The 27,035-nt window shown below is 48.8% G+C and overlaps 1 protein-coding gene across 4 annotated transcripts in view; it reads right to left on the reverse strand.

Moving 5' to 3' along the window:
• Positions 1-14,778, reverse strand: part of PAX9 (paired box 9) — a 35,946-nt gene extending 21,168 nt beyond the window's left edge. For all 4 annotated transcript variants that reach the window (XM_080979040.1, XM_080979039.1, XM_080979038.1 and 1 more), the window contains exons 1-3: positions 14,479-14,778; positions 12,570-13,199; positions 5,367-5,509 (exon numbers count right to left, since the gene is read on the reverse strand). In XM_080979040.1, the coding sequence (XP_080835166.1) occupies positions 5,367-5,509; positions 12,570-13,199; positions 14,479-14,482 (777 nt within the window). In that variant the 5' untranslated portion in view covers positions 14,483-14,778. The remainder of the gene's footprint in view (positions 1-5,366; positions 5,510-12,569; positions 13,200-14,478) is intronic.
• Positions 14,779-27,035: the final 12,257 nt, after the last annotated feature.

Consider the following 27,035-nt stretch of genomic DNA (forward strand, 5'->3'; position numbering starts at 1 on the left):
CCAAGTCATAGTCTGACACTCTAACCACTACACTACAGTGGCTTACAGTACTTGCTGTGCTCACTGTAAAGGTAAAGGTAAAGGGACCCCTGACCGTTAGGTCCAGTCATGGATGACTCTGGGATTGCGGCGCTCATCTCACTTTACTGGCCGAGGGAGCCGACGTTTGTTCATAGACAGTTTTTCCGGGTCATGTGGCCAGCATGACTAAGCAGCTTCCAGCGAACCAGAGCAGTGCACGGAAAAGCCGTTTGCCTTCCTGCCGGAGCAGTACCTATTTATCTACTTGCACTTTGACGTTCGAACTGCTAGGTTGGCAGGAGCTGGGACCGAACAATGGGAGCTCACCCCATCACGGGGATTCGAACCGCCGGCCTTCTGATCGGCAAGCCCTAGGCTCTGTGGTTTAGACCACAGTGCCACCTGCGTCCCTTTGTGCTCACTGTGCTTATCACTAAATCCACAGAACAGGAAGCAGTTACATCCCAGGGGAGATAAAGGCAAATGAAAGTGCACCTGGTCACATGTATGCGGATTTTACTCAAAGGAGCACAACAAGGCTGCAGTTGGTTCCCAGTTCCTTATTCAACCCAAGAGCTGCAAGAGCATGACCTGGACAAGGAACTGAAGTTTACACACCTCTGCAGTCCAACATAAACTTTGAGCAACCAGAAATCACATATGCCTATGTAAACACCAAAGGAACAAAAATTCAAAATGAAATCTGTCCTGTGCTGTAACAACTCTGCTGGTGTTAGAAAGTGTGTAAGACCTGGGCAGGGGAATCCTCTTTCACAACTTCTTTGGAAATGCTGGGTTGTGTGTATGCCAGGGTGTGACCAGCTCCTTTGGCATGAGGGTGACTTCTGAGGGCCATGTGCCAATGGTCAGTGGGGTGAGAGAAAAACAGTGGATGCAGCAACAAACATACCTGTTACCCTTGTGCAGTAAGTTAGTTTCTACACTCCTGCATGCACTCCAGCCAAACAAAACTACTCAAGAAGAGGGCAAAGCAGGGGCAATGAGGGGTGTGGCTGGGGAGTGGGTGTAGCCTAGGGAGAGCGCCATAGGTGGGGCAGAAAGGCTTGGAGAGCTGGATCTGGCCCTGGGCCTGAGGTTCCCCACACCTGGCTTCTATGCTAATTCTAAAAGCCTCTGAACAGAGATGGTAAGCTGGGGTGTTGAGTATTAAAGGACTGCATATATAGAATAGGAATAATAATAACCCAGTGGAATGGAGAGAACCAGTGAGGCATTCTCACTGGTTCAGAATACAAACTCTATAGGAAGGACAGGTTAGGGCATAAAAGGTTGGTGTCCTTCTGTGTGTCAAAGGGGGAACAGACCGAAAATCCCAAAAGGGAAAGACACCTTCACAGCATTGCTGTGGGTGGCAAGACAGGTCCCAAAGTAATGATGTACTTGGAATGTACCTAAATGCCCAGGGTGATCTCAAGATGGAGAATGCTACCAAGAAGGCCTCTAAAGGAGGAAGTGTTATAGTAATGGGAAGGATGGATACGTGCATATTATGGTCTCCACTAAGAACTAAAATGTCAAGATACACTAAATGACTATGCTGCAGAACAGATGGTCATAGAACCTAAAAAAGGTGAGGCAATCCTGGATTGAAACTTAAGTGGTGCCCAGGACCTGGTGGGAGATGGAAGTGTTGTCAAACTTACTGGAAACAGTGGCCACAGTAATCTCAAATTCAGCATTTACATATGTGGACAATTGTCAAGGAAGTCCGACATAGGCACATTTGACTTCAAGAGAGGAAACTCCTTGAAAGTTGAAATGGAAAGTCAAGAAGGTCAAATCTCCCAAGAATGCAGGCAGGGGTTATTCAAAAGTGCAATAACAGAAGCCAACTTTGAATGTACTGTACAGTATGTTGCAGATTAGGAAACAAAGCATCAAGGACAATAGGAAAGATACCACGAAGGATGTGAGCATGGTTAATGAGAGATGTATAGAATTAGGCATGGTGTGGAAAACATGAAAAGAGAGAAGGTTTTATCCCCCTCTCATAGTGCCAGAACCCAGAGTCACAACATCATGAGAGAGGTGTTTCCAGCTACCCTACACTTTGCCTTTGGAAGCCTTGCAAGTTGCTGCAGGAGAGGGACTGTAAGCGACATGATGGGAGGGGAGTTTCTAGGACCAAGGTGACACAGTCAAGCTCCCTGGTTATTTTTGCTAGTGGATATTAGATGTTGATGCAATCTCATTGTATTTATGGTACGGGTTTTTTTGCATGCTTTCATATACAGGCAGGTAGCTGTGTTGGTCTGCCATAGTCGAAACAAAATAAAATTCCTTCCAGTAGCACCTTCGAAACCAATTAAGTTTGTTATGGGTATGAGCTTTCGTATGCACTGGTATCTGAAGAAGTGTGCATGCATATGAAAGCTCATACCAATAACAAACTTAATTGGTCTCTAAGGTGCTACTGGAAGGAATTTTTGTATTATGTTTTTATATGTTATTGTATTGCTGTTATGCAGGTATTATGCTATTATGAAATTGCTTTTCACTACAGTATTTGATTTTGAATTTATTCCTGTTTTGTAAGCTGCTTTGGGTATGATTTTTGTGGGGGAGACATACAAATAAAATTATGAATGAATGAATGAATGAGAGCTACCCAATAAAGCTGATTGTTGAGATTCAGGGCATACTAAAAGAAGTACTTCTTCATACAGCACATAGTATTTGCTACCACAATATGTGCCTTCCAAGTTTGGGTAGTTTTAAAAGGGGGACCATACAAATTCATGGAGAAAAGGGCTATCAATGATAACTGGTCATGATGGTTGAATACTTCAGTGTCAGAGACTGCATGTCTCTAAATAATCATAAGGATCTGGCTGTCCACTGTGAAAATAAGTTACTGGGCTTAGACGGGCCTTTGATCTGATCCAGCCGAGCTCTTCTTACTTTCTTAAATAAATCAATTATCAATCAGCTGAACTGATTCCTCAAAATGTGGTGCATTTATAGTACACAAAAATATATTGGGGAAGGGTGCTATTTGTGTTCAAGTGGATGTGCCCACAAGTCAGGGTAATCAATGTGCAAAAAGAAGCATCCACAGGCAGAACATCGTTCTGGATGAAGAATGATAAATATGCATGGAAATAGAATACCTGGAGCAGCATCGACACATGGGTCACTGCACTGAGAGCAACCAACTAATCTGAGGATGAAGAAATAAAAGACTTGGAGAAAGAATGAATAAAGGTTCACGATATATAAAAGGTAAAGGGACCCCTGACCATTAGGTCCAGTCATGACCGACTCTGGGGTTGCGGGGCTCATCTCGCTTTATCGGCCGAGGGAGCCGGTGTACAGCTTCCGGGTCATGTGGCTGGCATGATTAAGCCGCTTCTGGCAAACCAGGGCAGCGCACGGAAACACCGTTTACCTTCCCGCCAGAGCGGTACCTATTTATCTACTTGCACTTTGACGTGCTTTCGAACTGCTAGGTTGGCAAGAGCTGGGACCGAGCAACAGGAGCTCACCCCGTCACAGGGATTTGATCCGCCGACCTTCTGATCGGCAAGTCCTAGGCTCTGTGGTTTAACCCACAGCGCCACCCGCATCACGATATATCTTGCACCACAATTCTAAGGAGGTCCATTGGGTCACATGGTGGGATATACTGTAAGTATATTACAAAGCTTGTTTGGAGGTTCTAGCAGGGGAGTGCAGCTATTGACCAAAGAGTGGTACACATCTTCTACCTGCGATGGCCATCCTCTCAAATGCACAGCTTCAGGAGGGATACACATGAAGCTTTGAGGGAGGAAGCGGACACCCTCCTAGCCAGCCAAATCAATCCTGGCAATCAATGGGGTGACAGATGTCACAGCCAGATCACACCACAATTCTAAAGAGGTCCATTGGGTCATATGGTGGGATAGAAATACATTACAAAGCTAATATCCAAGGTTATGCCATGGTCCTAAGGGCACTCTGGGGCCTATTCACATGACCAATGCATGTAGCTTTTCTGTGGTCATCTCCACTAGTCCCCATTCAAAGGTGACATTTAAATCCTGTTAATTCCACTAAGAAAATGAAGTAGGCGCTTAACAGGATTAAGCAAGTTGACTCAGAAATAGGTATTACCAAGTTCAATGGGGCTTGGTCCCCAGTAAGGGTGCTGATTGTCTCCACTTATCTAGGAATAAACCTCATTGGACACAGTGGGACTTCTGAGTGAATGTGTGGGATAGAGCTGTATGCCTTCCCTGTTCAAAACCAACACGACTTCAGGATGCTCACTGAAAGGTGCCCAGAGACAGTAGCACAATACTGTATTCAGTTTGCTTGTAATGGACCAGGGCAGGAAAGGAATAGTTTGCTAAGAGAAGACAGAGCTCCTCCCCCCTTCAGTTCCAAGAAAGCAGGCAACTTATTACAAACCAAGTAAAACCTATAAATTAAAGCCAGGGACTCTTGGTCTGGCAGATCATTAATTGAAAGCCTAGCTCAGTACTTCCACGCTGGAATGGCACAACCTCGGAAGCACTTCAGAATAAAGCAAGCCTCCCCTCCAGCCCCTCTCCAACAAGTGACAAGTAATAACATTAATATTAATAATAAATTTATTATTATCTATACCCGGCCCATCTGGCTGGGTTTCCCCAGCCACTCTGGGTGGTTTCCAACACATACAACACATATAATCAGGTTTACTCTGGATTGGAACAGGACAAACAGAGCAATCCTATGATCTTGTGTATGTCTACTGAGAAGTCCTATTGAGTTCATTGGGCCTAACTCCTAGTTTGCTTAGTTTGCCCAATGAAATCAATGGGGCAAGTTGGATCCTGGCTTTACTAGAAGGCATGGGCTTGGCCAATGGGGGGCAGAGAGGGGAAGCTGACCCCCCAAATCAATAAAAATAAATGCATAGTTAAGAGGTTCTGGCCCTCTAACAAAAGGCCTGCCCCCCCCCCACAAAAATCCTGTCTACGCTCATGCTAGAAGGCAGCTTGTTTTGGCTTTCATCCCGAACCGTAATCCAGATGGCTGCGTGTTCCAGTTTGAAAACGTTTCTCTCTTTATTGGAAGTTAAAAAATGATTCTGCTGAGTAAGTATATTGGAACTCAACTGGAATATGGCACAGGGAGGAAAAGAAAGCCAATAAACCCTAGTCACACTTACCTCGGAATAAGCCCCACTGGATTCAGGAGGGCTTACTTGGAAGTAGGCATGGCTCGGCCTGCCCTCCTACTAACTACCTCACCACCAGGGAAGGGCATTGAGAGCTCAGCCTGCGATTCCTACCCCTCCTCCAATCCCTCCCCCCCCCCCCAGCCCTTCTTCCAGGCAACCGGCGCTCACTTTTTACCTGGCTGTACTTGGCCTCGGGCTCCATGGAGCTCTTGTCCAGCCCGTTCACCGCGACGTGCTGCGCTGTGGCCGCGAAGCCGCTTCTGCTCAGGCTGCTCCATTCTTCCACCTTGGGGCTGTGATAGGGCGAGCTGTCGCTTACTGCGGGCAAAGACAGGGCAAAGGAGCGTCAGCGAGGGACGCCGGCCTCGGATCGGGGCTCCCGGGAAAGGAGACTCGTGCGCAAGGGAGGGCCGGGTGCAAGGGGTATAGCCAGGGAGGGACAGGGGGGCAGCAGCTGTCCCCCACCCCACAATCGAGAAATTGTAGAAAGATTTTGACACATATATTATTATTTTTAGCGCTTGGGGTCAAAAGAAATTTAAAACAACTGTGGCCGAGACATTTCATTCCGAATCTGCTAGACAGAGCCAGTCAGAGGATGATGACAGGTTGGTGTCCTCCCGTCCTCCCCCAATAAATCCTGGCTACGCCCATGGCCGGCTGCGGTTTGCATCCCCACCAGAGACTCGGGGCCCAGCTCCTTCCTCCCCATCCCCCGTGAAAACCCTCATCTACTTGCACCTCGTTAGCCAAGGTCTCCCGGGGCAAGGGAAAGGGCGATTGACCCTCGTGCCTGACCGCACTGACTCGGAAGCAAGTCCCCATCGCCTCTCCATGGAATCATGGAACTGTAGAGCTGGAAGGGATCCCCCGAGTCATCTAGTCCAGCCCGCTGCAAGGCAGGAATATGCAGGTGATCCCTAATGGAACTTGTTGCTAAGTTGGTGCATCGAGGGAGCGGCAATTCTGGCTCCCTGTTCCTCATGGACGCCCTTCCTTGGATGCTAAACTCCTTTTTTTGCAATCAACGGGGCTTGGAAACCTCCTTCCTAATGGAGGCGGGCTGGGGGTTTCCGTGCCATTTGTTCCCAGATCTTCATTTCCCCCAGCCTGAAACCGTTCCCCCCCCCCCCCCTCCTGGGAGGAAAAGTCGTGAAACTAATCAAATTTGCTTGAAATCGTTCAAATCAGTGGTATTTGTTTCTATTTAATGCGCCTAGGATTTAAGGTTTCGGGTAGTCGGAAATCAGCCGTCTCGATTACAACGGCTCTTCAAGCCCCGTGGGCAGCCCGAGCCTAAAAATGTTTACTTTGAAGTAAATCCCATGACGTTTCATTCCCAACTCAATGGGTTTAGGGTTGCAGCAGCCCTGCAGCCAGGATCCCACGCACGTTGACTCGGAAGCGAGTCCCACCGAATCCAGCGAGGCTTACTCGGGAGTAAGTTTGCCGAGGCGACACTAGTATACCGCCTCCGCTGGGTTTATATGGTTTCCACTACGGTACTTCCCAGGCGCTGGATCTCGCTCAAGCCTGGAACGTGGTTTTGAGGACTGCGGTGCCATCGCAACCGACGGGACCCACATCCCAGAGCAAATCTGCTCCATCGGAGGCCTCCTGTTTAAATCAAGGGATCCAGCCTATTAAGGTTTAGTAAATCAGGCGTTAGATCGCTTCTCTCACCACCATCCAACATGAACATTACCAAAGAAATAAATGGAAAAAAGGGAATGAAAATGAAAGCAACAGGAGGCCCCGACTTGGGAAAACGTGGGACCTCTCTTCGCATCGCAAGCTTCTGGTGGCATCTCAGTCGGTATCTGCCAGGCTTTGCCCATCAACAACCAGCGAACGCTATTTCAAGCTGTGGTTTTAACGCAGGCTCATAATGCGCCGCGCACACCCCGCCCGTCCCAGAGTCTTCTTATTTTCCGAGGGTCTCGTTCCTTCTCTCCCTCCCCCGCAGTTAAAGTATATTCGGGGTGCGGGGGCGGCAGGCCGAGAGGAGTCCCTTGGTGCAAACCCAACGTCCCTCCTCCTGGCTCCTTGATTTCAAGAGACGGTGGACCGCCAGCTGACCTGGCGAGGAAGAGGCTTCTGAAATTGTTAAGCAACAGCGCAAACTCGGGATCACTTAACGGAGGCTATTTATTGCCTTCGCTGTGAAGAGATCCTGGTTTTGCACGTGTAAAGTACAACCACGAGTGGTTCGAGGAAGTGGCTGCAGACGTGGACACGCTCGCCTGAGAGTAAGTCCCATTGGACTCAATGGCGCTTACTTCTAAGGAGACACGCATGCAACTGAAGCCAGCCCATCTCCTCCCTGCCTAGCGCGTTTCCACAGCCTGCAAGCTGGAAACTTTTGCTCCTTCTTTTAAAGTTCAAGTAACTGAAACCCCAATCCTACGGTCCGATAAACAGCTATTTATAAGTACTTATTTCTGAATAAACGTATAAAGGAGCAGGATGCAGATGTCTCCCAGTAGGACTCACTGCCGAGGAATATGTTTCCTCGGAAGTAAGCCCCTCTGTGGTCAAGCGCGCTTACTCGCCAGCGAATGTGTTTACGATTTCAGCTTTACCATGTTAGAAAGGAGAGAGCTCTGAGCTCCCACAAACCAACACTGAAAAACCCGTCTGCCTTCCTTTCCTGGAGATCGCAGTTAATGTCCCTGACACAGAAAAGCTGCGATCCTAATAATATTCTGAACCACAAACAAGTTCCAGCGAAATCAAAGTAACACGGATATTCAGCTGAGCATAGGGGTATATTAAGTTTAAAGGGGTGGGGTAATTTTAGCTCGTAAAAGGGTATTTGCTGTGGCTGCTTCTTTTTTAAAAATAAAAATAAATCTACGTTAATACTTCTGGAGGGAAATTTGACTGTAGTTTGACTACAGTCTGTGTTTGACTATAGTTGTGCAAATATTAGATGCGCTAGATACATAGATACAAACACACGAATCAAAGTCTCCTCCAAACTTTTTCAGCCTGTATGGGTCTACCAAAGGAGAAAGCCATGCAAATGACCAGTAGCTTTGTCCACCGGGAAGCTAAGCTTAACTTCATACTTCACACACAAACTAATTCTAATTTAATTAATCGCAAAAGGACAAACCACCACGAACACCTGCAGAATTAATGAATTGTGTTAAATTTCCGCTTAACCTGATGGAAGGTCTTTCCTCCTAGCACTTTGTCTTGTGACTTGTGATTTGGGTCGCCTTGTTCTGTCCCTGTCCAGCCCCCGTACAATTTTGTTTGCCTTTTAAGTCCCATCCTAAACGCGTTTCTAGCCACTGAGTTTCCAATTCATAATTCATAAAAAAGAGAAAAAGAAAAAAGCTACCTAGTTTTGGACTTCCCCAACCTCAAAGACCACCACTTAGGACAGGGCGAACTAGAAGTGGCCATTTATTCCAGTCACTCACTTCCATGAATAAACGGTAATCGATAATAGGCAATATATTTAATGTCAGAGAATTTGGGGGGGGGGGTGTTACAGGGCAGTATGGCGTCATTTTAGCACATATTCTGGTTTCACGCCTGAATCCACTTCCTCCAGAGTACCCCAATTGTATTTACTGGCTCCAGGGGTGGATTGAAGCCTTACAGTGACATCCCATACCTGTCTACTAAATGTCATTGAGTTCCAGACTGGGTTGAATTTACAACGTTCAAATAAGGAACGGAAATGCATTAGGAGCGTTCCAAATAATTGGATTCCAATCTTGGTCTGCGCAAAGTTTAAGCGCCCTTGAATTAACAAGTGTTTACTTCCAAGTAGACGTATTTAAGGTACATGTGGACGGGCAGATCTGACATTCCATTCCACCTTCCACACTGTTTTCAACGAACCCCGCCCCCCAAACTCCAGCGCCCAGTTATTCCATCCTAACACAAAGGAAGGAAATTATTTGGGCCTAACTGGATTAAGAAAAACTCCGCAGTTGTTGAAAGTCACCCATCATCCTCTCTTGCTGACAGCCCCTGCGTAGTGATAAGTATCTTTGACATAATTATTTTCAAGGTCGATTTGATGGAATAGTGTCACGTTTTACGGCAGGAGATGCGTAATGAAAACTAACTCGCAAATTACTACGGAAGGGTTTTTTTTTTTTAAATTTGTTTGAAATATTTAGCTTGCAACCTATATCCTGTTACGGATGCAGGAGGCAAACCCCACTGAGCTCCATAGGACTTACTTCAGAGTCGACGGGTACAGGATTGCACTATTCGAAAGCTGCGCGGTTGCAACCAGAAAACTGAATGTTTGCGTGTCTCTGTCCTAAACCTGCATCAATATTAGAGCCTGCTTCCAGATGTGACTGTGATCCCCGCCTATTTTGCCATGAAGCAAGTGCCTTTGAAATCCATGGGGCCAGCTGACTTCCTTCCAAGCAAAAACCCGTAAGGATTTAGGGGTGAGAACACTTCGATCCTAAGATAGGACTGATTGGGGGCAAGTCCCATAGATTTCAACCGAATCTTAATTCGAAGCCATCAGGGAAAGCTGACAAACGCAGCGAGCCTTCGATGGGATCCACAAGCCGGTTAAGCCAGGGCATTTAGGGTGCAAACAGAACCATTTAAGCGCAAACACTTGGGGTTTTTATTTTATGAACTCCTGCCATCAACATGCTGTTGGAAACTCGGTGGATGCCCTAAAGGGCGAAGGAAATGCTACGGGTGCTCGGCAGGGACATAGAGGAGGCCCTCGCAACAAGGACGGGGGGGCCCTCCTCTCCGGGACGAAAGAGGGGAGCCCCCCAGCCGCTGGTTTCTTCCCTTCCTAGCGCTGGCGCACGTCGAAAGTTGTCTTAAGAAAGCGAGCTGTCTCTCCGCGAGCTCCCTGTTCTGCTGATCTCTCACTTTCCCATGAATAGGGGCTTCCTTTCCGTGTCAGCAAGGTCAGCTTATCCTATAAATCAAGGGCAAAGCGCCCTCAGATGCAGCTCCGCAAACCGGAGCGGGGAAGAGGAAGGGGAGGGAGCGGAGGAGGCCAGGAGACGGGATGGAAAAGCCTCCTTGTCATTCAGATCCCACCCGCTTGCCCGGCTCCCTAGGTAGGAGGCCTTGGCCGCTATGGCTCTAAGAAAAGGAGGAAATACACGCCAATTCGCGTATCGCTCTCGTGCAGCAACTTCTCTGTCCCCAACACTCACCCACAGGGGCACAATTAGCATTTGCAAATCTTCCCCCCTCCCTGGAAAATGATATTGTAATTTTTAAGGACTGGCAGCATTTATTTTCCTGCAGAAATTCCAACTGGAATCTTAAAAGTGAGCTAGGAAAAGTTAGAACCTAATGTTTAGCTATTATTATTATTATTATTTCTGCCCTCAGCAGCATGCAAAGCAGTGTGAATTTTTTTTAAAAAACAACAACAACCCTGAATATTTTATTAACATAGTTTTTTAACTATTTTTTTGCCAAATCATACAGCAGCCATAATCTAAATAATAGTGTGTAGTGATAAAAATAGGTAGAATTGATGAGGGGGGAGTTAGACTATTGAGAGGAGTTGACTAGATTTACAGACACTTTTTTTGGGGGGGGGACTTGGCCCCATTAAAACCTATGAGACCCCCTAGTGAGATTGTTTGTGTAGCATCACATTTTGAGATGGTGGGCAAGTATCTGATGCCATGTGTTTAGTTTGAGTGTTTCACTGTTCGGTTCAATCGCTCTTGCCTTTTTGTAACGGCAAGGTTTCGATTTCTGGAGCAAAGTAAGGAAAAGCGAGCCGAGCAGCAGTTCTTTGGAAAGGGCTAAATGCTAGTTAAACATCGGTAGTTTCAGTTTTCTGGACCACCGCTTTGGAGGAAAACAAAGTGAAGCAGAAGAACGAAAGCAATTAGGTGACATTTGAACTTCCTGTCTGAGCAAATTTGGTCTGATTGCGAAAGCTGGTGGTGGATTTGCCTGCAATTTCAAGGAGATGCCTTTCCTGTAGAATCCCTGACATGAAAGCAAACAGGCACAAAGAAGGCCTGGCAGGGGGAAAAAGCAAATATACCTGATAGCTTCTCTCTTTTTTTTGCATGCTCGCCTATTGCTTTGCTTGTGCATTATTCATCTATATCATAGACATTTAGATTTTTAGGATATATTAAAATATGTATAATCTCACACACCATTTGCTACCTTTCTGCCAAACTGAAGGTGACATTTAAGCATTTGAGAAAGTCAGCTATAGTCGACAGAAACATAATGGCACAATAAAATTGTTTTTAGAATGTCACAGGATTCTTTATCATTTTAACACCCTCATATGTTTATATAACTATTACTACCAGGTATATACCGGTAATAATAGCAAAGAGGATTGTGACACCTTAAAGGCTAACAAATTTATTATGGTATAAACTTAGGCCATATTAAATTTTTAAAAGATGTCACAAAACGGTTGCTTATGCTGGGGCAGATTAATATGGTTAGCCATCTGAAAATAGGTTGTATTATGTTATATTGAGAGGTATACTTGTAAGGCAGGAGTTACACAAACTAGGCTTTCCAATACAGTGCCATATAACATTAGCAAACATATCTTCAAATATGCAGATAGGCTTAAGTGCCATATCACAAACACATAGCCGCAGCCCAGTTTAAAAAATGAGATGCAGGATTGTTTATTGAGAAATAAGTCCTACTATGCTCAATGGCACTTAATCCCAAGTAAGCATATGTAGGAATGCAGCCTAATGTGGTCTCTGAATAGGCCAATCCTGTGCATGTTTACTCATAAGCAAGTTAAACTAAGCTTAATGGAAGTTACTCCAAAGCAAATGTGCCACTTATTGGGCCATAGATTTAAGCAAACTGGGTTCTATTTCAATTTGGAACTAGGTAATTTAAAATAAAACACAACATATTTGTTTTAATGCATTTGATTTTTGTTAGCTCAAATTAGTTTGAGGTACTTTGCAAATATATACAACCCAGTCAGATAGGCTGGATACAAATAATAAAAATATTATTTCTGCTTAAAGTGAAATGGGCCATTTAGGAGATATACCCAAAGCATCAGCCAAATGTCATCTTGGAAGCTGAAATTCCCACCAAGTAAGATGAAGATTATTTCAAAGTAGATGTGCTAGCTAGAGGTTCAGGGGACATCATCCGCAGGGGGGTTATCTGTAGCTTTTATCTTGGGCAAAGTAATGAAGGATTTCTATTTCTATTTACACCTTTGCCAAGGTAACACTGGCAGGATTTGGTACCGAGGAGATCTTCTAACTTGTAAAGAGATGAACCCACCCCACCCCACCCCCCAAGTAGGCCCTGGGCCCTCTGGGGGAGGAGCTCAGGGGGGTCCTCCTTCGGTTTGGCTTGCCACTTCCTGCCCTAATCACCCGAGGTCTCCAGGAGCGCTTACCTTGGTCGGTGATGGACCTGATTCCTAAGATGTCGGTGACGGAGTGGGAGGAGGGCCACGTGCGAGGCATATGGACGGCGCTGTGGATGGTGGGCACCCCGGGCGGGGTGGGCACCTTGGCCCCCGCCGCCGCCGCGATGGGGCTGGGGTAGGAGTAGATGTGGTTGTAAGGTAGGGCGGGCTGCGGGGCCGCCTGGTGCTGCTTGTAGGAGTCGTAGTGGCTCTGCTGCGAGAGGTTGCCGATCTTGTTGCGCAGGATGCGGCTGATGGAGCTGACCGAGGGCACGTTGTACTTGTCGCACACGCCGTCGGCCAGCAGCCGGTCTCGGATCTCCCAGGCGAAGATGCCGGGGTCCCTTTGTTTGTAGGTCCGGATATGCTTCACCACCGTGGGCGTGGTGACCCGGGGCTTGCTGCCCCCGATGGCCCCCGGTAAGATGGAGCCCGTCTCGTTGTAGCGCGCCAGGATCTTGCTGACACAGCCGTGCGAGACGCGCAGCTGCCGGCTGATGTCGCACGGCCGGATGCCCAGCTGGGCTAGTTCCACAATGCGGAGCCGGATAGCGTTGGGCAACGGGCGCCCGTTGACGAAAACCCCGCCGAGCTGGTTCACCTCCCCGAAGGCTGGCTCTGTGGGGAGAAGTACAAGCACCGCACATAGGACTCGCTCGGGGGAACAAGCGCAGCCCCGACGCCCCCCAACCCATTTCTAGCCTGGACCCGTTTACTTGGGAGGAGGAAGCCGCCTCGCGACTGCAAGGGCGCAGCTGCATTCCCAGGGATCGGGCCGAGCGCGCCACGGAGCTGGAAGCAAATTCCACGCAGAGCCAGGCCTCGCTTCTCCCTCGAGGTACGGCTCGCCCCGGGGTCACCGGCCTTGGCAAGAAGCGAGGCCCGCGGGAAATGGTCACAATCCTAGGCACGCTTCCCTGGGAGTAAGGCCCCCTGAAGTGAGCGGGGCTTTCCTTCCAAGGTTTGGGCTAGGGCTGCCAAAAAAACCAAAAAAACTCTTTTCGGACCGCGGTGGCCCACCCGTCCGGAGAAAATGCTATTTTTTGAGGGGGGAAATCTCCTCACAAATCTCCATCCTAAAGCATCCGTCTGCAGCTGTGGAACGGGCGCAACAGCAGCGCGGGCCGCGATCCTAAAAGACCCAGGCTTGAGAAGGAGTCACTTATGTGGAAACCACCGTTTTGCAATGAGGCGGGACGGGAGGGGGTGAGAAAGTTCGCACCGAGGCGTTACTTGGAAGCAAGTCCTGTTGAAACGGGACCCGGGCTGCAATTTCACCCACTCACCTGGGAGTAAGCCCCCTTTAGCTACAAGAGCGCTTGCTTCTGAGTAAGACACAGCTAGACTTGCGCTCTTGAATGCAGATCCAGATGCGAATAAACAAAACGAAAGGGCGGTTGTCGACCACTAATTTCTGCCCCCCTCTTCCTGTTCCTCCCCTCTCTCTGGGGTTGTTGTTTTTTTTAAAGAATATGATTAAAATTATCTGGTCTCGTTCAGCCTGGAAAATTTAAGTTCTGGGAAATGCTGGCGAGGCAGCGGCGAGCAGCTAGCCAGAGCTGCGGAGCTCCTTTCCTAAGCCAGCAGCGCCTGGGAGATTCCCTCAGAAATACAAGTAGTTTAAAGCTAAGGGCGAAACGCACGGAAAGAGGGCACCTCGGGGGACGAGGCGCCCGAGCTATCTGCCTCCCTCCGGGCGAGCCCCAAATTACAAGCCCAGCCTGACTAGGATCGCCCGCTGCGGCTGAAGCTGCTGACCCTTCTCGCGTCCCTCCAACTTGTAGGAACAAGAGCGAAGTCGAGAAGGCGCTTCCAGGCGCCTGAGCTCACGCTGCTGCTAGCTCTTGCCTCGCCAGCCCCGCACCCTCCTGCCTTCTCCCTCCCCGGCCCAACTTACCCATGGCTCGAGTCAGGGCAACCGCGGAGCGGGAGAGACGTGTGGTGGGGGGGTTGCTTTTGCTTTTGCTTTTTTTGGTTTTTCAAGATCCCCCAAGGAAACGAGGCGACCGAGTGCGCCTTGGCCGGCCTGGCGCAGTGCGCGCTGGAGGAGGAGGAGGCCCCGGCGGCTGCCTCCGATTTCCACCACGCGAGCCGGCGACGGTGTCAAGGAAAGGAACCCCGAGGAAGTCACTTTCCTGAGACAGGAGACTTAAGTTCTGCATTTCAATCTCGCAGCAACGTGGGCTGGGCTGGGCTGGCCGGGGCGGCTCAGGCTATCACTCAGCAGAGGAACGCCCTCGCCAAGGGCGGACCTAAAGGAGAACGGGCCCTCTCATTGGCAGAGGAAGGTGACAGACATGCTCGCCCTGGAAGGGCCTTCCGTTCGCTTTCGCAGGCGGGCTTGGATCAGCACCTGGGTTCCCGGCGCAGGGGCAGCTCACAATAGGTGCGCGATAGCTGCGCAATAGCAAGGAAACTAATGCCGGAATGTGCCAGATGCATTAATGAGACGGGTAAGCAGCTCAAGACTGTATAGTTTTCATTAGAGAGGGTCCACCTTTTGCCGTCCAGAACCTGCAGATTTTCAGTGGTTGCTAATAATGCAATTTTTTTCCTTCTACATTTGCGGGCAAAGTAATGTTTTCAAAATCAGAAGGTTTTCCCCCCCTCCCACCCCCTGCACAAGAAAGTATACTTTCTTTTGTAAGAAATTGGTTATGCGTTCTAGGAAAGTGTCAATCATTTAAAAAGAGCTACGGACGTCTTTCTAAAGAAAAGTATTAATACAGTGATCAAATGGCAACAGAAAGTGGGAAGTCAGCGGGTCCCATTTTCTACACATGGAAAGGAAAAACAATAACTTTTGAATTCGTGGCTCCATGAACGAAATTATCAAACTTACGTTTACGCACTTAAATCACCCCAGCTAATATCTAGCTGCCTACACACACGTTCACACACTTTTTTTTTCTTTGTTGAAACCCGGAATAAATTAAATCTGAGTGGCTTTCTATGGGAGTCGCTTCCCCTAAGTATCCTTATGACAGCACTCCGAGGAGAAGAAAAATCAACAGAGCTACAACTGCCCAAAGGCAGGCAGATCATGATGCATTGCTGGCTGGCGGGTACAATTTCCTCTAGGCATCCATAGGTCTGTAGGTACCTATTTAAAAAAATAAAAAAATAAAAATTGCAGGGTCCTAAAACGAGAAGGTCACTGGCCCATTAACGTTCCCCTCCTGCAAACGTTTGGCCTGTCTTTAAACCTAGCTCCGCCAACGTGAAAATTTAAGTAATTTGGGAGGAAGTGAAAGAAAAGTGCTGGCCGTGCTTGTGGCGAGCTGGGCTCGGCAACACATTCGTGGATGTGAAAGGCTGTGATGTGTGTTTTGGCTGGCACCGTGGTGCTTCTGAATCGAGAGGTCTAATGTTCAGAATATTGACGCGCAGCGCAGATAACACCCGCAAAAACCTCAAGGTAGAGTTTTCTGGGCATTTTTTTTCGCCCGGTTGCTAAGCAGGAACCTTCTCCTTAACGCCCCCCCTTCCCCCCCAAAAAAAATCACTAACGCACGTCCTTTAGGGAATGGACCTTCTCGTGTTTTAGGATCGGATGGCGAAGGGTTTTCTTGTCCAAGAAACACCATCGGGCCCATTAACGACTCCGTGTGAAAACACTCAGCTAGAACAGTGAAAATCTGGTCGGCGTTGCTTGCAAATCGCCGAACGGAGCTGAGCAAATAGGTCAGGCTTTTCTTTTAAGAACGAATAAAGGCTGCTGGGAACCCAGCGCCGCATCAAACGGGGTCGTCTGGGTTTGAGTTTGAGTCGAATCCCTAAACAGGAGTGACTGGCGTACCAAGTGGAAACCCGAGGCGAAAGAAGCTGCCTTGTGGCCAGTGTCGGTGGAAGAAAGAGCTTGTTATGGGCCGGGACGGGTGCTTTCAAAAGCCCAGAATACCCACTGAAACCTTTGCTCTGTGCAAGAATGAATGGGGGTTTCGTGTGTTCTCCGGAACGTGGTTTGAGGCCGCTTACAAACCAGCGCTCCACTTCTAAACAAAGAGATTTCTTCCGAGCGAGGACGTGCAGACCTCGTGACGCAAGGCAGCCCCACGCCATGGAGATGCGCGGTCACCCTTTCGCTACAAGACTTTTCCCCAGTGATAAGAAGTGTGGATCGGGGAGCAGCGGGCCACAGCCACCGCTTTGGGGGTAAAAAGGAGGCCAGCTCTGTGGAGCGTAGACAGGGCATTCTCACGCAGGCTGACTTGTGAAACTGGCAATTATATCACTTGAAATGTAAAAAAAAAAAAAAAAATGGATAATGGACTCGTGGCGAAATTTAAGCAGCTCTCCAAAACAGCGCCGAAGAATTCTGGGTAACACCGAAGTCTACATAGGCTGTTGCAGCCTACTGAGTATTATCAGTTAACGACAGACCTGGGCCGGCAAAAGGACTATGTTGGACTTAATTCGAATGCACACCCCGAGCCGTAAACTAGTTACCTTGAAACGCTGGGGCTGGAACATATTTTCTTCTTTTTTTCATATCCTTGTCCCTACAGTCCTAAATCCATGAGGTGGAATTAAGTCCAATGATGATGGTGATGGTGATAATAATAATAATAATAATAATAATAGTAATAATAATAATAATAATAATAATAATAATAATAGATTTAGAATCCTGTTGTCATGTTTAGTCAATGGCAGTCACCTCAACCCTATCAAGTTGTTTCAGGCCCTGTTTGTTTCAAGGTGCCCTGTCACTGCTGTCATTTAAGATCGCAGCCGAAGCACCTCGAAATCCTAATCGTTCCCCTTTAACTTCCCTGTGTGTAGATCAGGCTTCTGATATTCCAGTGATATCCCCTGAATTTACCCAAGAGTGAAACTCTTTGACCCACGCCCCAGTGAAGCCTCGCTAACTGGACAAAAGATCTCCCCCAGCGCTCGTCGCGTTTATGTGGATTTTCATGACACTTCCTTCCAAGGACCCGCGAGCTCATGATCAGACCAGAGTAAATTCTGGCATTCCAGTTTAAAGGGGGAGGCGAGTCCTTGTTATTGGGACTGGAGTTTTAATCGGTAACAGCCGCTCCTAAACACTTTTATCGCGGAAGGCGGTTCAGTGGATTTTATAATGGGACTTCTTTCCAGTTGAGGTTGCAGTCCTTTATTTCAAGCAAATCGCTCCGTTAATCTTCCTAAATAGGCGTGATAGGCTTGAAGTAGACAGCTTCGCCCACGACTGCACCCCTACTATGCCCAGTTACTTTGCAGGAAGCCTCACATTTAACTCATTGTAATGGATGTCCTGCATCGGTCGGGGGTTGGACTAGATGCCCTTTGAGGTACCTTCCAACTGTATGATTCTGTGAACTTATTTCCGAGGAAACGCGCATGGGATGGCGCTGGTGAAAACACCTCACGTGCGTCCGGACCCATCTCCGATCAGCGACCCTCCGACCTGACGGCCGTTTGAACATTTGGCCCTCTGATCTCTGGCAATTCCTGCCACCCAACCTGAACGGAGAGCCTTCTGCTGGCAGTAATGTATGAGGCTTTGTTCTAGCTTTATTGGTTTGTTTGCTTGTTACATTTGTATGCCGCCTTTCCTTCCAAGGAGCTCCAGGCGGGGTACAATGGTTCTCTTCATCTAATCCCCACAACAACCCTGTGCGGTAGATCAGGCTGAGAGGCCCAAGCTCACCCAAGTGGCCGGATGAGGGTTTGAACCCTGGTCTCCCGTGGCCTAGTCCACACATTCCGCCCACCCTCCTAACGTCCTAGAAACGAGTCCTCCGGCCATCTCCATTCCTTTTTGCGCGTTCCGCTCTCGCCCTGAGACGTCTTTTTTTCCCACCCAACCTGCCCGTCCATACCTTCCCGACCCCCCACCCCGACCCCCAGCCACAGCAGCTCCAACTCCGCCTCTCCCATCCATCCCACCATCCCTCCATCGCTGCCTGCTTCCCGGTTCCTTTTTCTCAATGTGTGTTCCTGATGTGGTCCTGTCGGAAAAGCTCGTTTACTCTGCCCGGGTCCCCAGTGGTTTAAGGATAATGTTTATCAGGAGTGAACGTGCTCAACTTGTTTCCATTGAACTGCTGAGTGTGGGCTGAAATAACAAAGGTCACATCCACAGTGAGCCTGGCGAGGGCGAGGGAGCCGAGAGGAATATGAAAACATTATAATAAACAGCAGCCTGTTGATCGCGCTGACCTGCCTGGCAAAAAGATTAATTTCAGGTACAAAATAATGAAATAATTGGAGGTAGAGAAAGAGAAAAGGAGGAGGGGGTGCAGAAGAGGAGGAAGGAGGGGGCTGGATTGGGGAGGTCGAACAGAAGGTTTCCTTTCCTGCAAATCTAATAGTGCCATAAAAACGGATGCGAAATAGTGCGCGCGTCGGAGCTCTGGGTAAACTCTTTTGCGGGGCTGCGAGGCGTCCCCGTCTGGCGACTGCGGGTTTCGGGGATTCGAATGAGAGTATCACATCCACTGATACCTCTTTTTCTTGGCTCCCCGCCGCAGAGGAGCGCAGAGTGCTCTTGCTCAAAAAGGGACTGAGGAACAGAGACCGGTGGGTTGGGTTTGAACCGTGCAGCTCCTGGTCCTGGCACCCAGAAAAGCCCAGACCCACCAGCGGATGGAGAGATCAGCCGGATCCTATCCATTGTTCTCATTAACTAGGAACACTTCCACTGAACTCAGTAGGACTTGCTTGGCTAGCACGCAGGTCCTGTTTGCGGGTTTCCCACGGGCCACTCTGTGAACAAGATGCTGGACTAGATGGGCGATTGATCTGATTCCGCAGGCTCTTATGTGTAGTGTGTGTATAGGCTGCAAAGAGCTCTGGGTTAAAAAGGGCTCATTGCGATGAAAAAGTGCTTCAGCACTAAATGAGTCTTAAATCATTATTAATATATTGAGTAGTATAATTAATTCGGTGGTGGTGATTGTAGTGCTGTAGGTAGAGTTGGGAAAGAAATCACTCCCCTGCGAGAATAAACCGGCGCAGGGACAGCGCGTAAGCAGCCAGGATGCAATCCTAAAGGCAGTTACCTAGGAACGCAACGGGGAGCTGTTTCTGAGTAAACATGGATATGATCGGGCAGCAAACCGGAGGCGTATTTAAATACATACATTACAAGGTGATTTATTGCCCGAGTCATAACTCAGCTAAGTGGAAATGTTTGCATTTCAGCCCGTTTATTGCTCTGGCACGTTAATCCTTCCCTGATTATTCCGACAGGGATTCTCCTCCACCGCCTTGAGATTTTATTTTATTTATTTTTTGCTGAGAGGAGGCACGTTTGGGAAGAGAAATTAAATCAAATCCAACAAGATCAGTCCGATCCAATGCAGAATGAGACGTGCCTTGGCAGATCCTACGGAGATTTAGTCGCCTATTGGAATAACGGGCTGCAGTCCACCTAAGAGGATCGGGTGAAAAACATTTGGGATGGGAATGTCTTAACGTAACTGGGGGTTGGGGCTTAAAAATTCCCATCACGTCGTCTTAACTGTCTACTCAGCAGACTCTACTGGACTGAGACTAGACAAGGGCTGGCTGAACTGAGGCATATGGGCGAGGGGGCAACATTTCAGCGAGTTGACATCCCCTGATTTATTAAATTGCAACGAACAGGGTGCCCTGACTTGCTCCTAATCTAGAAATTCCAATATCTGAAATAACGGGAGCGTGAACGGGATCCGGCATAAGAGGAAATGCGTGGCTAATTAATTCCATTGATTGATGGAAATGCTTTGGCTAAGTATAACTAACCCATGTATTGCAACTTACTTTGAGTAGCTTGGGGTACTGTGTATTGGCTGCTAATGTATTGTCTACTTTAAGGTTGCGATCCAATCTACATTTTATTTATTTATTATTATATATATGTTCCACTTTCCCTCCAAGGAGCCATACACTCCCCGATTTTATCCTCACACAACACTTTGAAATTTAGATTTTTTTAGTATTGTAGGGAGAACAGCGAGGTATCTGGGCAACCATTTCCCCTGACTGGGAGAGAAGGGGGAAGGGACAGATTGTCCACCCAAACAGATCAAAGACTTGAACCTAAGTTTTCCCCATCAAAGTCCACTGTGAGAATATGTGTGCCCCAGTACTGGACTCAGTCTGAATGGGTTCCAATTTCAGTTCTACGTGCCAGGACAAGGGGCGTTTATCTCTCTGGCACTGTCCCCATTTGTAAAACGGGAGGCTGAAGTATTATGCACGGTTACTTAGGAGTAAGTCCACTTGAACCCTGTGGGATTTTCGTCGCGCATAGACTCGGCTGCTGCAACTCTGCCCCTGGCGCCTCGCCACACCAAGTGCAGATTGCTATGAGGTCGGACCGTAAAACTTTCGAAACCGCCGCCTGCATAGCCTGCGTTTCAAAATGGGAAGTGGTTATGATAACAGCTTCTAAGCAGGGTGTCCTTAATTACATCCCGTTCTGATTTTCTACCAGTGTGGTAACTCACATCGGCAGCACTCAGACGGGATGTGTTTCTTAAGTCACATCTCCAGAATCCTGATGCCTGGAAGGACCTCCCACAGAAATCAGTGGGACTCTAACAGCGCCATCATATGCAAGGTCACACAAAAGTTTGCCCCGTTACATTGAGCAGAGCTATCACAACTTCTAACTGTTGAGTGTTCAGACTACTGCAGCGTCTTTATGCGGGAGCAAGTCCTGCTGGACTCGGTGGCACTTACTTCCGAGTAAATGTGTACAGGATCGGGCTGCCAGATGTACAGCATCCAGGCATATTCCAGCGAGCAATCCTGAATCTACAGCTCTCAGTGTAAATCTCGTGGTTTGTACGGTTCAGAACCTGCAGCTGTAAAACTCTTGACATTTCCCCCCTCGACAGGAAACACAATTTATAGAATGAGCAGCAATGCGAGCCTGACAGTATACCTTACCAAACCAAACATCTCCAGGGCCGGTTTCCTTGCACAACTCCCTCAAGGTCACCCGCTGCTGCTGAACACCGCCAACCTGGAGCCCACGGGCACGTTTCAAGGTCTTTAAAGCAACAAGAACAATTATTTAAAGGAGGCTTTCCCCCTCCTGAGCCACTCGCTTGATTGTATTCGGAGGAACTGGCAAGGCACTGCGATTGTTGCGTAGTAAATGTGCACAGGCTTGCAATCACCATTTTGCACAACCGCGTAGGGTTGCAGTGCTGGCGTTTCTGCCTATGCCACTGGACTGTGGCTTGTTGATTTGAGGCCCCATCTGGTGTGAGCTCCCGTCAGGGGCATCTGCAAGGGAGGGTCGCAGGCAGGCGATCTTGGGCAGCTCCTGCATTTATGGGAAATGCCCGGCATTATAAAGGAACATCTGGAAATGAAGGCCAATGCCCATTTCAGGAGTTCCAACGTAGCGCCCCTGAGCACAGTCGTGCCACTGATGCCCACAAAAGCTTCTGAGCACTTCCTTCACTGCCCCTCGGTCATGAATCTGGAGTGCCAACTTCAATAAAATATTGGGGGGAGGGACAAGTAAGTCCCGCCCCCACAATCGAACACAAGCACACACACCCCATTTGAATGTCCATCAACTTTGCAGGGGCCGGACCCCTCAAATACCCATCTTCCTGGTCACACACAGATGGAAGAAGCTCCAGAGCAGGTATGGCAGGAAGTCCTCCCTGTCTGGAGCCACATTCCCCTGTGTCCATTCTAGGCGACAGGAAATTGTTGTACTTGACTGCTCTAGTAATAATACATCCCACACCGACACCTTGGCATTTAAGCTCATCAACCGGATCCCATCCATGTTTACCCAGAAGTAAGTTCCTACATTGCTGATCCTCAAAGAATCGTGGGAATTGCAGTTTGTTAAGAGTGCAGAAAATTGATAGGAGGTCTCTATTTCTCTCCTAGAGCTACAAATCACAAATTTCCATGGGAAGAGGGATTGATTGCTCAATCACTCTGGAGATTGTAGCTCCGGGAGAAGACTAGGGGCCTCCTAACAATTATCAGCGCCTCTAACAAACTGCAGTTCCCAGTATTATTTGGAGGAAGTTATGACTGTTTAAAGGCAGCATAGTGCTTTAAATGTAGAGTGCAGATGGGGCCTAAATTGCAGCAGGGACTGGAGGCTAAGCATAGGCCACTGAATGCCACGGGGCAGAATTACACTGCACTGGGCTCTAATCGCAGGGGGCTGGACTAGAGAACCCTTTGGGTCCCTTTCGGCTTTATGATTCTGTGACATCGCAGTGTGCGGGCCTAGATCGATTCCTACTCAGCTACTTCCACAGACATTACCTTTTGGACTGGGACGTCACAGTGGCGTAGCGTGGGTTGTCAGCACCTGGGGCAAGGCAAGTAATTTGCGCCCCCTAATCCGTGGATTTTAGTAGGGGCAGAGAGCTGCGAGTGCGAGCGCCCCCCCCAGATGTTGCGCCCGGTGCGGCCGGCCCCCCCTGCACCCCCCACGCTACGCCACTGGGACGTCAGTCTGAAAGCGCAGCAGCAGCAGCCTCCAATAAACCGAAATACTTAAATAAAACGCCTAAGCCCCATCCCCCCCCCCTTCTTCCTGGACAAAGTCCCCTGTGTGCGTTGAAACCGGCTGGATGTCGAGGTGGGAAACAAAATGGCATATGGGGTCATTCTTCTCCGCTGGGTCTCCTGGAGCTTCAAGACACACAGAGATATTCAGGCGGCCGGAGGGAGGCCGGGCCAATGAACTGCTCCCGGGGACGATTGATTGCACAATAAAAGCGCTGGCCCGGCCGAAATTAACAAGGATGCGAGTGTCTCCGCGAAGCGCCGGCTAGGACGGCCTTGCGCCGGGGAGAGCAGGAATGCCGCTTTTTTCCGAGCTCCGCGGCCAAACTGCAGTGGGTGTTATTCCAAACGCCTAAGGAAAATAACAATTCGGACAGAGACGCGGCCTCTGGGGAAGGACAGGAGGGGTGTCTGTGGAGGCTTCGCGCCGAGAGCGGAGATGCTGGATGGGGCCGGGGGCGAGGGAAGGAAAGGGGAAGGCTTGGCGGCTGAGTTTCTGGAGAGCAGAAGGAGGTCCTCTCTCTGCGCGTCTCTCCTCGCTGGCGCTCGGTTCAGTGTTTGAGTGGGAAGCGTTCAGGTTATGTGGCTGCGGAATCCCCTTCCTTGGAAGCAGAGGTTGGATCAGGCTTCCTCAACCTCGGCCCTCCAGATGTTTTGAGACTACAATTCCCATCATCTCTGACCACTGGTCCTGCTAGCTAAGGATCATGGGTGTTGTAGGCCGGAAACATCTGGAGGGCCGAGTTTGAGGAAGCCTGGGTTGGATGGCTATCTGTCAGGATGCTTTAGTTGAGATTCCTGCATTGCAGGGGGGGTTGGACTAGATGACCCTCGGGGTCCCTTCCAGCTCTACAGTTCTATGATTCTATGCAGCCTCATCACGTGGGGTGACTCAGGAGAGCTCTGCTCGCAGAACTTAATCGGAACCCTGTCTTGGCCCCGCTAGTCCTTCTTCAAGCAGCGCCTGGTGAAACTACGGAACTCTCTCCCACAGGAGACAGTAGGGGCCACCAATCTGGATGGCTTTAAAAGAGGAGTAGGCAGGTTCGTGGAGGATAAGGAGGCTATCAAGGGCTGCTGGCCATGGTGGCTCTGCTCTGTCTCCACAGCTGGAGGCAGCAAGGCTGTTGGAAACCAGAGGGGAGAGCGCTCTCTCTGGTGCTCGAATCCTGCCTGCGCGTTTCTCACAGGCATCTGGAAGCTGCTGTGAGAACAAGATGCTGGACTTGATGGGCCATTGGTCTGATCCAGTAGGCCCTTCATATGTTCCGGTGCTGCAGAGTCTCTGAGAATATGCAAAGCGCGTTTCCCTCGTGCCAAAGTGGCCCACAGGGATCTGAGATTAAGGTGACGCTGACTTCAAACAACTGCATATACCTCGGCACATTTTGCTTAGACGTATCCCACGATTTGCTTGACGTAGAGACCCAAGGAAAACCTCTGCAAATGACTGTTCGGTCAGGATCTAAGACTATAATTTTACAGCACCTCGAAAATCTCCACAGTAAATACGCTTGGGCCGAGATGAGTTTAAAAAAAACTAGAATAATGGTTTAAGAAATGTAATTGTATACTCTCCTGTCCCCTTAAATCTCTTGAAACAAATGCATAAAATAACAACACAGACTGAAAGGGGCTTGCGTGGAGCAAATTCCACTGGTTTCAGAATTCGCGTTCACACGAACGTGTTTTGGAACCTGGTGCGGCTTGCACATTAATCACGTGTTTGAAGGTACCACATTAACAACCATCCAAAGCATATTTACTTGGGAATGATGCAAGATGGGCCACACATCTTGCTGAGATTCTTTTATTTCCAATTCTGTCGCGAACCAGGCGAAGCCGAAGTTCCATTGACTTCAGCTGAACTCGAGTACCTTTGCCAGGCTTATATAGGAGCTCGTCCCATTCAGAGGGGACACGCATAGCATAGGACCGGGCCTCAAGCCGGTAATTTCAAGAAGCGAAGTATGGCGAAGCGGTTCGGTTTCCGTACAAGTACGTGCACGGAATTGCAACCTTGCAAAGAAGCTGTACGCTGCGAGATTTACTTCCGAGTAACCACATTTCGGACGGCCTGGATGGACATCAGCCAGAGGGCCTCCTTAGAATGGTGCTGGCTGCCTGCGGACCGGGTGACAGTCCCCCGCCCCCAGCCGGCGCTTTCCTTCTGAACATTTGTTTCGCCAGTCTGAAGAAGTGAGGTGAGAATGACCTTCACGATATTCTTGAAGAGCGAGGAGGGAGGCGGCTCCCGCCTCTGTTTGGCTTCCCCATCTGCTGAGCACGTAGCTCAAAGACCAGCTCGAGAAGACGACCCTTTGCTCCTCTGCGCTCTCTGAAACACCCATTTGACAGGAGCCCCATGAACTGCCTCTGAAACCATTCAAGAAATTTGTGATTTGAGGTGGCGACCCCTCCCTTCTTCTCTCTAACTAAGAAGGAGGGCCCCTCTTCCTTCCTCTGGTAGCAGCTTGGAAACTCCCTTACTTTTTAATCCATAGTCTAAATGGTCTGCAGAACTGGCCTTAATAGAGGCTGGCATACTGGCAATCCTCTCATGCTATTGGAAAAAGGCCTTTGCTCAGTGCCGATGATTTGCATACATGCAAAAGGTCTTAGGTTCGATCCTCAGTACCTCCGGGTACCATTGGGAATGTCCTCTGTCTGAAACCCTTGAGCCAGTCATGGTAGCTAGGACTAAGTCGGAAGGACCAAAGGTCTGGCAGCTTCCACTTTTCGTGGGAAGCAAATCCCAGGTGCTTCCTTCTGTTCTGAATCAATAACATGGATATAGGATCTAGGAACCTTCACACAACAGCTCCTTTTAGAGAGTGGATCTACTACCCGAGATGTCCTCAGATAAATAATTGGGCCTCATTTCCGAGCAGCAGATCGATGTTCTGCAGAGTGAAGACACACCAACCTCTCATTGATTTAACTGGGCTTAAACTCGTCTAACTCTGCGTAATAACAGGCTGCTCAGAGAGTGAGACTTGGACAGCACAACCTCCCATTTTCCTTGCAAAAACGTGGCGAAGTTTGGAATGGCCCAAGCAGAATTTGGATGGCCATCTGTCAGGGATTCTTTAGCCTGAGGTGTATATTTGCTCCATTGAAATCAATGGGGCGGACTTCTGAGCAACTTGCTGGGGATGCGGCTGCCACCGAAGGGCTTTAATCCAAATGTTTTGTCTTCAGCGGCTTGCGGCTTCGTTCTTGAGATAGGCGCACGCCAGTCTTGGTGTTTCCTCTCCTTTGAAATCAATCCTCCTTTTGTGTACCGCATTTGTATACGCGGCTTCCCAACTGCGCCGACGAACGCCGATATAATACTTGGGGCGCTTTTGGGCTTTTGAAACAACCCTTTGCCTCTCGATTCCGTGCATGCACATGTAGCCATTATGATCAGATGTTCTCCCTCATGGATGCATAAGGATTTTGCTGTGGAATTTTAATCGTTTTTAAATAATGAATCTGAGGCTTTCCCATGTTCCCTCAAGACACTTAATTGAAGAAAAGGCCCTTTATCTCCTTCCCACATTCTGCAGAGAGGGCTTGCCTTTCGCTTGGATGTGGAGAGTCACGTCTAAGACGTGATGTTGTTGAGGGAATTCTCGGCAGGAGCGGAGCGAATCCGACTTGCCAAATAAAACAAAAATCCAGAAGCCACTTCGACTGCTCCCAAGTCGTGCTGAAGGGCACGAGACTTTTACGCGTGAAAAGAAAGTTTCACGCTGGAGGTGTGGGGGGCGGGGGGAGACCGGCCGCCGCTAACGACAGGGAAGACCGTGGTCCCGATCCGGCGAGAATCAGTTGTGTTTCGGTCCCATGGAAATCGACTAACCCCCACGCCTGTTGAGTTTCATGGCCTCCGTACCTCGAGCCAACTGCATGTTTACCCATCAGTAAGCGCCGCTTTATTCAATGGGTCTACCTCACAGTTAAGCCTAACACTCCTATGCG

The sequence above is a fragment of the Podarcis pityusensis genome, assembly GCF_964106645.2.
Source record: "Podarcis pityusensis genome assembly, chromosome: 1".
NCBI classification, from domain to species: domain Eukaryota; kingdom Metazoa; phylum Chordata; class Lepidosauria; order Squamata; family Lacertidae; genus Podarcis; species Podarcis pityusensis.